At 43.8% G+C, this 17,379-nt stretch overlaps 1 protein-coding gene across 1 annotated transcript; it reads left to right on the top strand.

The window, feature by feature from the left end:
* Positions 1-13,849: 13,849 nt before the first annotated feature.
* Positions 13,850-15,546, top strand: tmem187 (transmembrane protein 187). The gene has a single exon (XM_073476508.1). It carries the CDS (start codon positions 13,911-13,913, stop codon positions 14,694-14,696), a length of 786 nt encoding a protein of 261 aa, XP_073332609.1. The 5' UTR covers positions 13,850-13,910; the 3' UTR covers positions 14,697-15,546.
* Positions 15,547-17,379: the final 1,833 nt, after the last annotated feature.

Here is a 17,379-nt window from a genome sequence, read left to right as displayed (position 1 = left end):
TCAGCAAGCGGCTACATGAATACCGATCTGATACCATGTAATTTATTTAATAGAAACAGGACCCTGCTACCTTCCAGGAGCTTCTTGTACACCTGTTTGCACCTCATAGATTTTTACTACACAAGTAGTTGATATCCATAAACTGGAAGTGACTTCCAGCACATCCATTACAGAACATCCGTGTTTTATTTTTTTTAGTGTGATGGTGTCTGTATTGGTCATCGGTGTTTTGGCCGATACACAACATTCAGGTATTGTAATCAGTACAATCAGTACGTTTCTAGCTGTGATGGTGCCAGTCTTTAATGTTGTTTGACATACAAGTAGTAAAAACTAAGTTAGTTGTGATATTGTGACATTACATTTATACAGATCCAAAATTACATTCTCACTAAAGCTACTATGAAAACAACCCCAAATGTAGTGATTGTCATATTGAAACTGAGTGATAAAGTTAAATGATTACCCTTACTGTTTGTACACATCTGCTTCATCATACCATACTGTTCCACACACACACAAAAAACCAATATGTTTTGGCTTTGTTGCAATAATGGTTAAACACTGTGAATAAAATGGATGAAGCGTCCTCTACTTTCTTCTGTCTTCCTTTAGCTGTGCTGTTATCTGCATGGTTTTATCCTTCAGAGCCATCTTTATCTTGGCCAGGGTTCTGGGACTGCTTCCTCCAGACTGTCACACACACAGACAAGATATTGACATCAGATGAAGAGGATTCATCAAAATACCTAAATATGGGTTCCTTACACTAACCTTTACTGTAGAGGGCTGCACCTCTCCTCCTGAAGCTGGGACGTTGTAGAAGATGGAGGCAGGGAAGACTTGTTGTGGAGAGGTGGAGGAGGGAGACTGGCCAAGGGTCCCTGCTTTAAAACAAGACTTGTGTCACTTTTCTACATTAACCTTTTGCATATTCATTCATACAAAAATATATTCCATTATATTTTCTATTATTTCGGTTTTCTACCCTCTGTGAGTCAGTCTTTAGCGAGGCATACATAATATGTGCAGTAAAAAGGCTAGATAGTAGAGTTTGTCTAAGTAGATGGATATTATTAAAGAGATGGCCATGAATCTGACCATGGCTGTGATCATGACGACGCATCCGTGGTGCTCTGTGTTTCCTCTTCTTGCTCAGCTTGATGAGATACTTCTTAACTGCACTGTCCAGAAGCCCCTGAGACTGGCAGAAGAGACAATTTAATCCGACAGTAAAAAGTGATCTGATATTTGACACAAAATATGAAATTGACACATTGTTTTGAACCTCTCACCAACCTTAGTATCAGAAAAGTTCACGTCTGTGTCTGCAGGTGGCATAGGCTGGATAAACTCCACGGTGTCGTAAATGTCTTTGGTCCTTGGGCCTGTTTGAACAATCAAGACAGTTACACTCTGCAATGCCACAAATGATTCTGAGCAAGCAAAATAAAGATGGATTGTAAAATTCTGTTTGTTTCAGATATCCATCATAGCTAAGAGACCCACTGCACTTCAGTCAGTCAACTCAAACTGATGGCTTCAGTGCACCACCATAATTAAATGGGTATGTTGGAATATAATGCTATCATGACTGATTAGTAGTGATGGACAAACCTACAAAAATAAAACCAGGCTTGTAAGAAACCAGTTATCATTAAAACCTGCGATGTAGCCTACTTTACCATGTCCTAAAGTTATAATTCTAAAGATTTGACTTGGGACACCAGTAGTTACTGTGGTAATATCAGTTTTAAAGGGTAGTTCTCCCAAATTACACATTACAGTGTGTTTACAGGTCTGGGGGAGTACTGCCTATGTGAACAAAGCCTTAGTTTAGTACAAAGCCTTTTGTGGCTCCAGTCGAAGCTGCATGTAATCTGATGAGTTGCCTCTAGTGATGTCACTAAGTTGCATTGTGGGTAATGTAGGCTCCAGGTTTTGAAAGGCAGCCCACTGATTTACCATTACACTCTTATGACACTGTTGACTCATTATGGAGAGTTCAAAAACAAATGATCCAAATCAATACAGCAGAACCAGAGATATCACCTTTTTATTCCACACATTCTTATTCCTTTTCAAAACCCGGTATCTACATTACCCACAATGCAACTTAGCCACTGAGTGACATCACTGGAGGCAGTCTATCAGATTATGCATGTGTTTATCAGATATGTGTAAAATTGGTGGAGTTACCCTTTAATTATACACTAAGCAGATGTTGCAGCCAAACAACCTCCATCTGATTTCACGCTACACACACAGCCAGTGGTTTTCCACACAACAGCAGGACACAGTCAAAGGAGTCGGGGGTGTGTTACTCTTCTGTCACTCCCTGACAGATTTGCAACAAGTCTGCTTTTAACCACATCAACTAAATGACTGATGTCTTCTTTTGTATGCATATTTATGATGAATGATGGCTGGCAGTACTAATGTCTGTGACAAATACTGACAATAATAATATTTCCTGTGACTATTTCACAATAATCGCCAGTTGAGTGCTTCCATGTGGATCAGTAGCACTAACATATTGGGTTAGCATTAGCAGTAACTTATTCCAGCTCTGACATAGCTGTAGGAGATTTACAGTAAATGCTGAGGCTAATGGCATGCAGATCAAATGATGCTGGATTACATACTGCATTGTTTCCTGTGAATCCCTTATTAATGTGAAGGCAGTGTGAATGGCGGACTCTGCCACAAACAATGAAAACTAATACTATATATAGAAAGGTACAGAATGTAAATACATGCAGCTACCGCAGAAAAAAAAAAAGACTTTCTACCTCAGAAAATAATATAAAAAACTAACATGTAAGCTACTGAATGTCAGCAGACGTCGGCAGGTTTTTATACAGCTTCAATCTAAAGTGACAGGGTTATCTGTGTTCCTGTGCATTACAATCACAAGATAATCCATCATCTTTCCTCTAATAACAGACTAAAGACATTGTCCACCCTGGGTTTACTTACTCATCTGATCTGCCTCACTCTCCAGTATTATCTGTGGTATGGCCTTAATGGACACTCTCTCCATCTCCTGTTGCTGATGAGTTTGGCTGTCTTCTGTGATAACATTTGGCAGATCGATATCCTCATAAACAGGTTCCTCTGGAACAGCAGTGTTGCCTTCAAACACATCCAGAGCAAGGTCCAGTTCAGCAGTAGAGTTATATTGGGAGTTCACACTGAGCTGTCCCGTGTCATCTGAGTGTGTGTGGCATGGAGCTGGGTCATGATGGGAGTTCTGGTCTCTGTACAGGAACTGTGACCACTCATCAGCTGACAGCATCTCCTCCACCAGCTTCACTGGACTGCACACTTTGAAGGAGCTGAATGGACTGTGTAAGATGGAGGGAAATAGTAGTAGCAGTATTCACATAAATACATGTTGTGTCACATCACCCCCCTGGTTAAAGAAGCACAGAAAAGGCTCTACTTCCTACACAAACTAAAGAGGCTCAATTCTGAAGCCAGATTCTGGTCAACTTTTACAGAGGAGCAACAGAAAGCCTCCTCACTGGAAACATCACAAACTGGCATGGTTCATCACGACCCAGGACATGAAGGCTCTACAGCGGGTGACTCAAACCACCAGAACATCACTGGTACCATCTACAGAGCATCAGTGACATCAGTGAAGTGAGATGTCTGCACAGAGCCCAAAGATACTAAAAGACAACACCCACCCAGACACAGTCTGTTCACCCAAAGATACAGAAGTATCTGCTGCTGTACCACCAGACTACAGAGCAGCTTCTTTCTCCAGGCTGTGAGACTGCTGAACTCATCATCAACAATCAATTTAATAGATGAAGCACAAAGGACTCAAACATAGTTCTGTTTCTGAAACCCTTGTGATTTATGGAGTGACAATACATTTACCTTGTTATTATTTGTTGCCTGCTGATTGGACTCCAGCTGGATTCAGCTTAAAGCCACACCAACAAAGCTTTCAATACGTTTTTGTAAAGTAAAAATAAAACATGAAGGGTATCACCCCCAAACTCCATCATCACTCACATTTATTTGGCATCTTTGTCCATAGTTTTTTGCTGGTAAAAGGAATAGTCTGATATTTTTGGGAATACACTCATTCGCTATTAGGTCAACAAATTAGAAGAGTTTTCAACAAACATCAGTTAAACAGCAGGCAGCAGTGCATTTGATGGGGGCCAAGATTGTATTTTTAAATGCATTTGGGTGATTATGATACAACACAATGTGGAATATCTTTAAGTGTTATACCGAATGTATTTTTTTCATTCTCATGATCAATGAGTGTATTTGAAGTTGGTTTTCTGTTATGGAAACTTTCTACATTTACCCCTCAGATGATCAACATTAAAAAGAACAATGATCATGTGCAGGAGTTTTAGGTCAGGTGAATGAGCAGGTGAGAGAGATAATGTGGGGGATAGAATGTATTCACCTTTCAGATGTTGCATCTCTTCTTTTAATCCTCCTCTCCATCAAGTCCTGGCTCTGTGTCTCCATCACTACTGATCGGTCCACAGTCACTTCTTCCATCCCTTCTTCTTTCTCCTCATCCTTCATCCCTCCCTCCTCCACATGCCTCCTTTCATCCTTGATAATACGCATGCAATAGGAACGTTTATTTTTGAGAAAAAGGGGTTAAATATTACAACATATTGTTCATCACTGCATCAGAAGCTTTTACAAAGTGAGATGTAAAAATAAGACAATAAACTTTCTGATTCTAAAAAGAAAGAAATTCCAATTATTGATTGTCCATTAATTCTAGGTTCATGCTACAAGGTGTACTCTTTGCTGGAAACTTGAAAGAATAGCATGCATTGGTTGTTTGGGAAAAAGAAGGGTGGGGTTATGGTGGCAGTGGGGTTGTTGATGGCAGTGGGGTTATGGTGACAGTAGGGTTATGGTGGCAGTGGGGTTATGGTGGCAGCGGGGTTATGGTGGCAGTGGGGTTGTTGATGGCAGTGGGGTTATGGTGACAGTAAGGTTATGGTGGCAGTGGGGTTGTTGATGGCAGTGGGGTTATGGTGACAGTAGGGTTATGGTGGCAGTGGGGTTGTTGATGGCAGTGGGGTTATGGTGATAGTAGGGTTATGGTGGCAGTGGGGTTGTTGGTGGCAGTGGGGTTATGGTGGCAGTGGGGTTGTTGATGGCAGTGGGGTTGTTGATGGCAGTGGGGTTATGGTGGCAGTGGGGTTGTTGATGGCAGTGGGATTGTTGATGGCAGTGGGGTTATGGTGACAGTAGGGTTATGGTGACAGTAGGGTTATGGTGGCAGCGGGGTTATGGTGGCAGTGGGGTTATGGTGGCAGTGGGGTTATGGTGACAGTAGGGTTATGGTGGCAGTGGGGTTATGGTGGCAGTGGGGTTGTTGATGGCAGTGGGGTTATGGTGACAGTAGGGTTATGGTGGCAGTGGGGTTGTTGATGGCAGCGGGGTTATGGTGACAGTAGGGTTATGGTGGCAGTGGGGTTATGGTGGCAGCGGGGTTATGGTGGCAGTGGGGTTGTTGATGGCAGCGGGGTTATGGTGACAGTAGGGCTATGGTGGCAGTGGGGTTATGGTGACAGTAGGGCTATGGTGGCAGTGGGGTTATGGTGACAGTAGGGCTATGGTGGCAGTAGGGTTATGGTGACAGTAGGGTTATGGTGGCAGTGGGGTTGTTGATGGCAGCGGGGTTATGGTGACAGTAGGGCTATGGTGGCAGTGGGGTTATGGTGACAGTAGGGCTATGGTGGCAGTGGGGTTATGGTGACAGTAGGGTTATGGTGGCAGTAGGGTTATGGTGGCAGTGGGGTTATGGTGGCAGCGGGGTTATGGTGGCAGTGGGGTTGTTGATGGCAGTGGGGTTATGGTGACAGTAGGGTTATGGTGGCAGTGGGGTTGTTGATGGCAGTGGGGTTGTTGATGGCAGTGGGGTTATGGTGACAGTAGGGTTATGGTGGCAGTGGGGTTGTTGATAATAATACATTTTATTTGTACAGCGCTTTTAAAAACTCTCAGAGACACTTTACAAGAATAGAATACATACAAGAATACATAAAATCAAGTGCATGGTGCATAAACACAGGTGCATGGTGCGATAGAGGAGAAATATGTAGTAAAAAGAGCAGTGTATGAGGATATGGATCTGTGTAGGTTTTTTGGGAGAACAGGTTGAGTACAGCAAACAGCTACAGGTGCAGATGAAAAGCGAGTTTGAAGAGGTGGGTTTTGAGTAATGACTTGAAGGTGGATGAGTCTGGGCAGTCACGGATGTGTTTGGGGAGGGAGTTCCAGAGGGAGGGGGCAGCAATGGAGAAGGCTCTATCCCCCCAGGTACGGTGCTTGGTCCTGAGGGGGGGTGAGAGAAGGTTAGCGTCTGAGGATCTGAGGTTTCGAGAAGGAGTGTGGTGGTGGAGCATGTCCGTGAGGTAGGGAGGGGCCTGGTTGTGGAGGGCTTTATGGGTGAGTAGGAGGAGCTTGAAGTTGATTCGGTGTGGGACAGGGAGCCAGTGAAGGTTTTGGAGTACGGGGGTGATATGTTCACGGGAGCGGGTGTGGGTGAGGAGGCGGGCAGCAGAGTTTTGGATGTATTGAAGTTTATTGAGGACTTTGGAAGATGAGCCATAGAGGATGCTGTTGCAGTAGTCCAGTCTTGAAGTGATAAATGCGTGGATGAGAGTCTCAGCTGCAGAGAAGGAGAGTAGTGGGCGGAGGCGGGCAATGTTTTTTAGATGGAAGAAAGCAGTTTGGGTGAGGCGGCTGATGTGCTGTTCGAATGAAAGAGTACTGTCCATGATGATGCCAAGGTTACGGATGGAGGGAGAGGGAGACAGGTTGATGTTGTCAAAGCTGAGGGTGAAGTTCTGGGTCGTTGTGGTGAGATGTTTTGGGCCAATGAGTATGATTTCAGATTTGTCACTGTTTAGTTTCAGAAAGTTTTTTTGCAGCCATGATTGTAGTTCTGACAGGCAGTTTGTGAGGGTAGAGTGGGTGGCAGGGGTGATGGATTTTGTGGAGATGTGGAGTTGGATGTCGTCGGCATAGCAGTGAAAACGGAGACCATGCCGACGGATGATGGAGCCAAGGGGGAGTAGATAGATGATGAAGAGGAGTGGGCCAAGCACTGAGCCCTGGGGGACGCCTTGAAGCAGGGGGGCAGTGGAGGAGGAGCAGTTGTTGACATGGATGAACTGTTGTCTGTCTGAGAGGTAGGATTTGAGCCAGGAAAGAGCGGAGCCGGTGATGTTGAGAAATGTTTGTAGGCGGGACAGGAGGATGGAGTGGTTGATGGTGTCGAAGGCTGCAGTGAGGTCAAGGAGGATGAGTATACTGAGGTGGCCGGAGTCTGCAGAGAGGAGGAGGTCGTTGGTAATTTTCAGGAGAGCGGTTTCGGTGCTGTGTTTGGGGCGAAATCCAGATTGAAAAGGTTCGTACAGTTCATGAGAGTGGAGGTGGGTTTGGATTTGTGAGGTGACAACACGTTCCAGAATCTTTGACAGGAAAGGGAGGTTTGAGATAGGACGGAAGTTTGAGATGATGTCAGGATCCAGGCCGGGTTTTTTGAGGATGGGGGTGACAGCGGCCAGTTTGAGGGATTCGGGGACAGAGCCAGAGGAGAGGGAGGAGTTAATAATGATGGCGATTAATGGGGAGATTGTAGGGAGGCAGGATTTCACGATGGAGGATGGGATAGGGTCCAGAACAGAAGTAGAGTTTTTTATCTTGGTGATAATGGGGAGGAGTTCCAGGGGAGAGACAGGGGTAAACTGTGACAGAGGTTGAGTAGTGGTGGTGGTGATGGGCGGGGTGAGAGGTGGAGAGGCTGTAATGGGGGGGGGGGGAGTGCTTAGTTGATTGTAGATAGTGTCGATCTTAGACTGAAAGGATGCCAGGAAGGAGTTGCATTTGTTGACTGTGAAGGAGGTGAGGGTGTTGTCGCAGGGTTTGAGGAGTTTGTTGATGGTGGAGAAAAGAGTCTTGGGGTTGTTGGAGCCAGAGTGAATAAGCTGAGAGTAGTAGGTGGACCGTGCAGTGGTGAGGGCGTTTTTGTAGTCTGAGAGGTGGTCTGTGTAAATGTTGAGATGGACTGTGAGACCGGTTTTCTTGTAGAGTCTTTCAAGCTGGCGCTTACGGATTTTCATTTGACGGAGTTGGGGAGTGTACCAGGGAGCTGAGTGGGTGAAAGAGACTGATTTGGTTTTGAGGGGGGCCAGGTTATTGAGGCAGAGGGACAGTGTGTCATTGTAATGGTTGACCAGGTCAGTGGGGTTAAAAGTTAAAGGGGGGGTGGACAGTGTGTTGGCCAGCAAGTCAGAAAAAGCTGAGGGGGAGATGGATTTAATGTTCCTGAAGGTAGCGGGGTTATGGTGACAGTAGGGCTATGGTGGCAGTGGGGTTATGGTGACAATAGGGTTATGGTGACAGTAGGGTTATGGTGGCAGTGGGGTTGTTGATGGCAGCGGGGTTATGGTGACAGTAGGGCTATGGTGGCAGTGGGGTTATGGTGACAGTAGGGCTATGGTGGCAGTAGGGTTATGGTGACAGTAGGGTTATGGTGGCAGTGGGGTTGTTGATGGCAGCGGGGTTATGGTGACAGTAGGGCTATGGTGGCAGTGGGGTTATGGTGACAGTAGGGCTATGGTGGCAGTGGGGTTATGGTGACAGTGGGGTTGTTGGTGGCAGCGGGGTTATGGTGACAATGGGGTTGTTGGTGGCAGTGGGGTTACCCCCTAATTACTTCACATTTTAGCGTGGTCTTTTACTGTGTGTAAAAGTGCTCACAATCTCACAAACACAGATTTGAACAAATTTGTGCTCATTATTTGAGAGAAATAAGCTGTTCTTGTGTGTACAGAAAAAGCCTCACATCTGTACTTAAACTTAAAATATGAGAAAACCAAAAAGTGTTGATTTTACATTATCGTGGAATGTTCATTGGTGATAACCATATCGTCCTCCCTAACACATAGTACTAAAGTTAAAAGCAGAATTACTGGGGGGCTGAAGTCTGAATTGGAGACAAACCAGATTCCATGTTTCTAAAGTTTTTACAACAGACAATTTAACTTTAAGTGCTCCCATACTGATCCCTTTGCCTAAGGCACTTCCCTTACATGCTCCTGTAGAACTGCTTGGTCACTAACAGCAGAAAACAATGAAGACTGTGGTTGTATTGATTAGCCCTTTGGTATGACTGACAATGTAAAGCCTATGTGTCAGTCATTAACAAGTGGGTGCTATGAGCTGGCTCCTTTAAGTGAACGATGGGAGTCGACCCCAATCTGAGAGACTATTTTTTTTAAAAATAAATTTATTTTTAAACTAAAACATGCATACAAATTAAACAAATATAAATGGCAAAAGATACAGAAGTATCTGCTGCCGTACCACCAGACTACCAAGCAACTTCCTTTCTCAGGCTGTGAGACTGCTGAACTCATCATCACTCCACCAAAATAGTTAGTTTTTGTTTTGTTGTTTCTTTTTCTGTGATGTAGCTGACACATGTAGCTTACACATTAACCCTGTAACCTTGAAAATGAATACAAGATGCAATGAGTTCTGGAAACATCTTGACCTGTCAAATCAAGACCCAAGCATGGTGAGACTTGTTTCGCTGGTTGCCAACATACAAGACAAGGTTCAATATAAATAAAACGTTCACTACACATAATAGTGTTTGATGTTTTTACATTATCTAAGGTTTCTACACCAAACATGAAGTAGAATTATGGTATTCTGGAAATTAAAAGGTCAAGTACAAGCACATTGATTAATGTATGTAACATATTTGTACACATACCTATCATAGGTCAAAACATTTGGCTGAATTGTAAAAGGCAGAAGTGACACTAAATAAAGAGCCGTTGGGATCTTTATGACACTGCAGACAAAATAGGTTTTAAAATGATGGTGACATATTCTTTAAGAAGTAATTTCAATGAAACTCACCTGTGTCAATTCAATATCATCCTCTCCTCTTCCATCAGCTTTGACTCTTCTTTTCTCCTCTCTTCCCTGTTTCAGTCTATTTTTCACTTTCTTGGCCAGCTGTTTCACTTTTCCTTTTGCATTAGTCTTCTGGCTTGTTTGCTTCAGTTTTCCATCCGGAAGTGTCTCTGCAGTTTGCTGTGTGTCCTCTAATAGCCTCTTCAGCCCCAGCTGACATGGATCCGACTTTGATTCCACCACCTCTGTCCCTTCCTGATGTCCAGAAGGCAATTTAGAAATCCCCTCAGAATCTTGCACCCCTTGCCCACACATCTGGATTTCTTTGTTGTTTTCTGTCCATTTGTCTGTCCATATAACGACCTCTTGTGGGAGAGGACCAGGTTGGACCAGTCCATTGTCTTTATTATGGTGTTGTTTCTCTGGGTGCTGAGGCTCATGATGAAGACATGAAGACATCTCAGCTGCGATTACTACCATTGGTCTGTTTCCACAAGGTGGCTTAAGACAAAATCTTTCACTACCTCCTGGCAATTCCATCTCCTGATTCACTGAAGACTTGGGGATGTACATGACTACTTCTCCTGGCTGGAGAGATATTTCTTTAATGTTTGGAGTGGTTGACTCAGTATCATTTACCTTTCCTCTGTCCTTCCCTCCGCCTTCCTTTTCATGTTTTCTCTTGCCTGTCAGGTCCTTGTTGCTCCACTGTTCGTCCTCCTGCCTCCTCCTCTCCTTTACCTCTTCTTCCCCAGCACTCATGGCACTGAAGAGCTGTGAGAGATTGCTGGCTGGTTTTGGGGGATATTTTAGAGGTGGCTTTGGAGGAGGCAGTGGTGGAATCATTACTTCTGGTTTTGCTGGAACTGTAGAAGTACAGGTTCTGTTGGTTGAAGCCATGTCTGGTTCTTCACCTGGCGAAAGGTCTAAGAATTCCATTGCTTGCAGGGATGAATTTTCTGTCATGGCAGGAGTGTTCAACCCAATATTACTACGACCTTCATATTCGTTCCCCTTGTCCTCTCCTTTCTCTCCAGCTCTCTCCGTTTCTGTAAAAAATACTACTATCTGTCGCAGTGGTTTACCCATATCCAGATGACTTTCTAATCCAGATGTTTCTTCTTCTGTCTTCTCATTTCTTTCGGTCAGATCTTCCTCTTGCCTGTTCTTCTTGTCTCCCATCTTTTCTTTAAGTGTCCTCCATTCTGCCTCTAGTCCCCTCCCTTTTCCTTCTTCTGTCTCATCCCTCTTTGAGTTATCAGGCCATGGAGGTTTTATAGTAGATTTAAGAGGAGGTCTTGGAGAAAACTGCATTTGGCATTTTAGTTTCACTTCGGGTAAAATTCCAAATAAGCAGCTAGGTTGTATGACAGGTACTTTCCCTAGGACAAGATCCAAGCATTGATTATTTCCCTTAACTTGGCATGCCTGTGAAGTCAAGGCTTTATTTTCTATAGTAGTGGGGTATAGTAAAGGCTTGCTCAGTTGTGGGCCCTGTGTTGACGTATTCTCAAATGTGGGTGACCTCTGGTAGCGTTTGGGAGGTAACGGGGGAGGAACTGCCAACATGGACGGAAGCATTAGTGCTGTTCTGTAGTCCTCTTCAGGACTGTCGTCAGAGGTGGAGTCCTTCAATCCCACAGCAGTACAAACGTCGAGATCTGTATCTGACATGAGATTCACTCCTTGATCCTGTCCAGTCATTTCCCTGTGCAGAGCCAGAGCGTGGGTCACTTGTTTGAGTGTGTGGTTGTGTACAGTGGTACTCTGAGTGTCACTTGGTGAGTGTTTAGATTTTTCTTGTCAGGGAATATTTCTGAGCATGTATCAGTTTGGTGTCTGCAGACTGTGATACTCTGTGTGGGGTATCATAGTCTAATATGAGAGAGGCAGATAGAAGGAACATGACTCATTATCCATTCACACATACTGTAGTATCATCAGAAGCAAAAACAGTGTAGTGCAGCAATTAATGAATGAACATTAATGATTTGGATACTGTGCATTCACAACATTCTGATCTACAGCATATGTACTGTATGTTACAGTCTGTATTTGTTAATGACTGGTACTATATCCAGTGGTGGAAAGTAACTATTATGTTTACTGCACTTAAAGTACAATTTCAGAGTACTTTTCTTATCTGAGTACTACGTAAAGTATTTCCTCCATTACATTCCAATGAGAAATATCATGCTTCTACACCACAATTACATGTATGTGTCATCTATAGTTACACGTTAGTTACTTTACAGATAAAGATTTGATATTTTAACTCATATGATTCATATAAAACATGATGCATGTTTACAGACTAAACTGTCTTGATTAGCGCATCTTTTATTTGTGATATAGAAGTGTGACATTGTTAGTACAGTGTCTGAATACTTTTCCACCACGGCTACATTTGATCTGTTAAATAGTGTCTCTACTAGTTCATCCCAATCTTCCCACAGAGCATCATGAACATTTCAGTTTACCAAGCGTATGTTTTGATAAATACATGAAGGTGCAGTCTCTTACCCGTTTACTACTCAGCAGGTGTCCTTTGCTGCATGTGTTCCTTGGTCGCTCTCTCTTTGCCCCTCTGCCACCTGTTTGCATCACCTCCCATTTAATGCTGCCTTTGTTTTTTTTTCATTCTTCCTTCTGTCTCAGGTTTTCCTCATTCTCTGTGGTCACACCGTGGTATTAACTGACAAAACAAGTTCTGCCTCATGCACTTTTTTGAGTCATTCTCTCTGATGCACGCTTTGATTTGGTCATCCTTACAGTGGAATTACCCTTCTCCTTAGATTACATTTCCTTTTTCAGAGGCTTGAAAGCTGGAGCTCACTCTTCATGATGTTAGGGCACCTTGAGAGAGAGGCCGATGAGCACAGCAGACACATCTGAGTATGTCTGTAGATGATTCATCCTGGAAGAACGGTGGTTATTGTAATGTCTCTAGTGTCCTGTCCTGTCCTGTCATGTCATTACACTTTTTTATGTCACTATAAGGAAGTTTGACAGCAAATAACTAAAGGTGCTCTGACATGGTTAATAAGAAAATGTGAGCACCTTTAAGCAACTATAGCCCAAAGGTGAGTGGTAAAAAAAATAAATAAATAAAAAACAGAACATTTAGAAATGTAGAATGTGTTCTTTTTGGACGAGTTGAAAGAGAAAGCAAGTAAAGTCAGAGGTGCTGCCTGGGTCTACAGACAGCTGAGTATTGGAGAGGTTACACCCTTACATATGTCTTCATAACCTAATAGCTATATGTATATGTGTATGTTAACAGTGCTGCTGACCCCACATAACACATGTCTAATATTGTCACTTCAACCAGGAAATAATCAATAATAAGAAAGTTTGAGGATTCAGAAAGTAGGTGAAACATCAGAAGTCAAATTGTTCTTCTAAAGAGGAGCTTTGTCAGCATCAAATCATGTCTAGCAGTGCATGGACTAAAACAAGCAATATGTCAATCAGCAGTGGTCCTGTCAGAAGGCCGTCTTGTGGTGTCTCAGGACGAGTAGCAGTTTCTAAACCACTTCTCAGGAGGGAAACAAGGACAAACACTTGAGGTGGGCTAAGAAATACCAGAGTTCCACAGTGGATGATGAAAAAATCGATGAAAATCAACTTTTTGGCCAAAGAAAGTGCCAGGAATATTTTTAGCGACCAAAAAGCATATTGGAAATGGCTTTAATAGCTATTTAATTATTAAAAATGGGTCCATGAAACAACCTCAGGTAGCCTACATGGGGCCCTGCTTGGCACAATAGTATGTGTAGCTGATAACAAATTGATTTTTATAGAGTATGCACTATGCTACAGCGATGAAGTGGGCAGGGTGAGCAGCAAGGCAGCCAGTCCGGACCCTCCATTTTCTACCATGTGATCCTGAAACCGGAAACAACACAACATCTGCGACCTATGATCCCAGTCCGTCAGCACACTTTGAAATCTCACAACGGTCAGAGCTGGACATGAAGTCAGCCCTGCTCCACGTCTCGGTCCCCTTCCTGCTCTGTGTCGCCTTTGCGAACACCAACCTGTTTGACGAGGTTGAGGTGGACTTGTCTTACGAGCATTATGCAGAGAAACGAGTTGACTATCTGCCCGCTTTCCTGGCGATGCCCTGTAACTGTGTGGTGAACCTGGGTTATGTCTACATGGGACTGTACTGGCTGCTGTGGCACAGAGGCGTCAGAGACACGGAGCAGGGTCGGTACATGAGACAAGTGTTCGCTTTCATGGCTGTCTTTTACGCGCCTGTGCAGTGGACGCGCTTGGCGGTGCTGCGGCGCGCTCCCGCCGTGCTCGATCAGTGGTTCACGCTACCGATCTTCGCGTGGGTCGCAGTGTGGATCGGCTTCATTGAGCGGGGCCCGGCGAAGTGGCGCGCGTTGCACGCGGCAGCGCTCGAACTGGTCTCTGTCCTCAGCTACGGCCTGGCGCTGCTGCACGCGCGCGGGTTCGAGGCGGCGCTGGCCTGTCACGTCGCCCTCGCGGCGTACAAGGGAGTGCGCGTGCAGCGGGAGCTCGGCGACGGTCGCACGATGAGGTACCTGCTGCTGGCGTTGCTGTCGTGTGCAGGGTTCGTGCTGTTGAAGCTGCTGGACCACTGGCTCGCACGGTACTGGCTCTTCCAGCGGCTCACCGGACACTTCTGGTCCAAAGTGTGTGATGTGCTTCAGTTCCACTTCAGCTTCTGTTTCCTGAGCACGCTGACACAGAGGACACAGGGGGCTGCAGCACAGCACAGTGACTGAGAAACCAGCAGGATGAGGAGCCCTCATGATTTTGTACTAAAAGAAAAGTCTATAAGTGTTTTAACTCTGCTGTGATGAAAAATAAGTAATTTCCTCCCCACAGATTTATTCCAACATGGTATATGGACATATGAAGACAACAAATAAAGTTAAACAAACTTAAGGGCATGTCACAAAGAGGAGTTATGTATAAACTGACGAATGGAACTGGACACCAGAAAGTGAAACAGTAGCATACTACAAGGAACTTCTGACAGGATATAGTACCATCTCAGTTCAATACTGATCCCTCTATAGAAGCAAACAAGACCATAAGTGAGAAGATTGGCTATTTCTTTATAGTTAATATACTGTCATTCTGAATGTCAGATATCTGAGTCGAAGTCATAAAATTAGAAGTGTTTTATGGTGACGTACTGAGGATGAATTGAGGAGTCTCAGCCTGAGGAAAGAAGCTGCTCTGTAGTCTGGAGGTACAGCACTAAAACAAAGTTTACTTTGAGCCACTCAAACCATGCACCCAGTGGACACGAAGGATATTGTCAGCATCCAGTGGACAGTGAGGTTCACTGGTTCAGTGTTCTCAGTCAAACAGCGCTAAAATGCTCAGCGACGCCATGCGATGTGTTGTTGAAAGGCCAGACTACTCAGACTAAAGCAATGCAATACTAATGTAAACCACTGTTAGTGAAATAGACTTGGATTTATACAGTGCCTTTCCAGTCTACTGACCACTCAAAGCGCTTTACAAGACTTGTCACATCCACCCATTCACATTCAGTTTACTTTTATACATTCAGAAATTCATCCTCTTTCAATTTTCTATAATAAATACAAGTTTTTAAACAAAGTCATGAATTCAGACTGGTCTTCAGGACACTCAAACACTGACCATGTAGTCATTTACACACATTAAACCATTAATCATATTTAAGCATTTTAATTATTTCAATTTAACAATGTTTTATATAGTTTATACACAAGACATCTTATTTTGTACAATCTGTAAGCAAGACTGTTGTTGCTGGAAAGCCCATGGTGATAGAAAATACAGTTCATAGTGGACCAACATCTCAAAGTTAAATTTACATTCACTATAGCAAATGCTCATATCATGTACTTCATGTTGTCATGTTTCTTTGGATGTGAAGTTGTTTATTTTCACACCTAAGGTTAATTTTGATGTTGCATGATGGAGCACAGAGATGGAGCATGTTCACGTTCCCCAGGTGTGAAGCTCCATTTCACATGTCAACATTCACAAATCACATGTGATAAATTGACATGATAGAAACATATGGAGCTAGAACAGTCTCATAATTCATAAATGCACACAGAAATTCATAAATGCACAAAAAAGTTTCACAAATGTATTTGGGGATTTGTATATACATGTGACTCAAAACACAAATACATTTTCAATGCACACACAAATGTGTTTCATTTCATATATAAGTAAAACATATTCACATATAAAAATAAGACTCATAAACATATTTCCAATGCACACACAAATCTAAAAAATAATCACAAATACATGAATGTTAAAGTATTTGCAATCTTCATCAAATACGCATTTGGGGCTTGTTACATTCATATATGAACTGTTGGACCAGTATTTACAAAGTGCTTTTAATTTGTAAACCTCCCTGCATTTGTGTGTGAAACTTTTGAGACTCCCCTGACGTGACTCTGATCCACAAATGCGTTTTTTCTAAGAGGAGGTTGGCTGTAGCCAATCAGATGTCTCCCTCCTTTGCAGCCAATCACGTGAGTGTCTCCCCCACGGGGTGATTATGACGTCAGTAAAAGGCGCACCGCAGGCAGGCAGGTAGACCGGTAGACAGGCAGCCCGTGCTGTCGAACGTCTCTGCTGGAAGCCAGAGCGATCGCTCTGCTGGAAGCTAGGACGGCGGAGACGAAAAATGGCCTCTGGCAGTTCAAACGTAAGTAAAAAGTACTCATTTCTTGTGAATATTTTACAAAAGTCATATTCCAGAATTAATGACTGTTTAGCATGAATCGTGACGATTAGCGGAGCCGTAGGCTACGGCCGATGACGCCGCTGCGTGAATGACTCCTGACACTTAAACCTAACTTGCTTCTGTAATGCTAACTCTAACATGTCAAGCTGTATGATGTGTTTGAGGACTAATTCATCTAACTAACCAGCATACGGTAGCACCCGAAATAGTAAACACAGCCGATAAACAACCAAACTAAAAATACAGCTGAATGCATTTACTTTCTGTCACTGAAAACAGGTTTCAGACCTGATTTAGCGTCACGATTCATGCTAAACAGTCATTCATAATTCTGGAATATGACTTTTGTAAAATATTCACAAGAAATGAGTACTTTTTACTTACGTTTGAACTGCCAGAGGCCATTTTTCGTCTCCGCCGTCCTAGCTTCCAGCAGAGCGATCGCTCTGGCTTCCAGCAGAGACGTTCGACAGCACGGGCTGCCTGTCTACCGGTCTACCTGCCTGCCTGCGGTGCGCCTTTTACTGACGTCATAATCACCCCGTGGGGGAGACACTCACGTGATTGGCTGCAAAGGAGGGAGACATCTGATTGGCTACAGCCAACCTCCTCTTAGAAAAAACGCATTTGTGGATCAGAGTCACGTCAGGGGAGTCTCAAAAGTTTCACACACAAATGCAGGGAGGTTTACAAATTAA

The sequence above is a fragment of the Pagrus major genome, chromosome 1 (assembly GCF_040436345.1).
Source record: "Pagrus major chromosome 1, Pma_NU_1.0".
Classification (NCBI taxonomy): Eukaryota; Metazoa; Chordata; class Actinopteri; order Spariformes; family Sparidae; genus Pagrus; species Pagrus major.
The sequence above is the reverse complement of the archived record's forward strand: the minus strand, read 5'-3'. Positions and strand labels throughout refer to the sequence as shown.

Coding starts and splice junctions, on each gene's coding strand:
- tmem187 (XM_073476508.1), top strand. CDS start 13,911: ATGAAGTCAGCCCTGCTCCACGTCTCGGTCCCCTTCCTGCTCTGTGTC.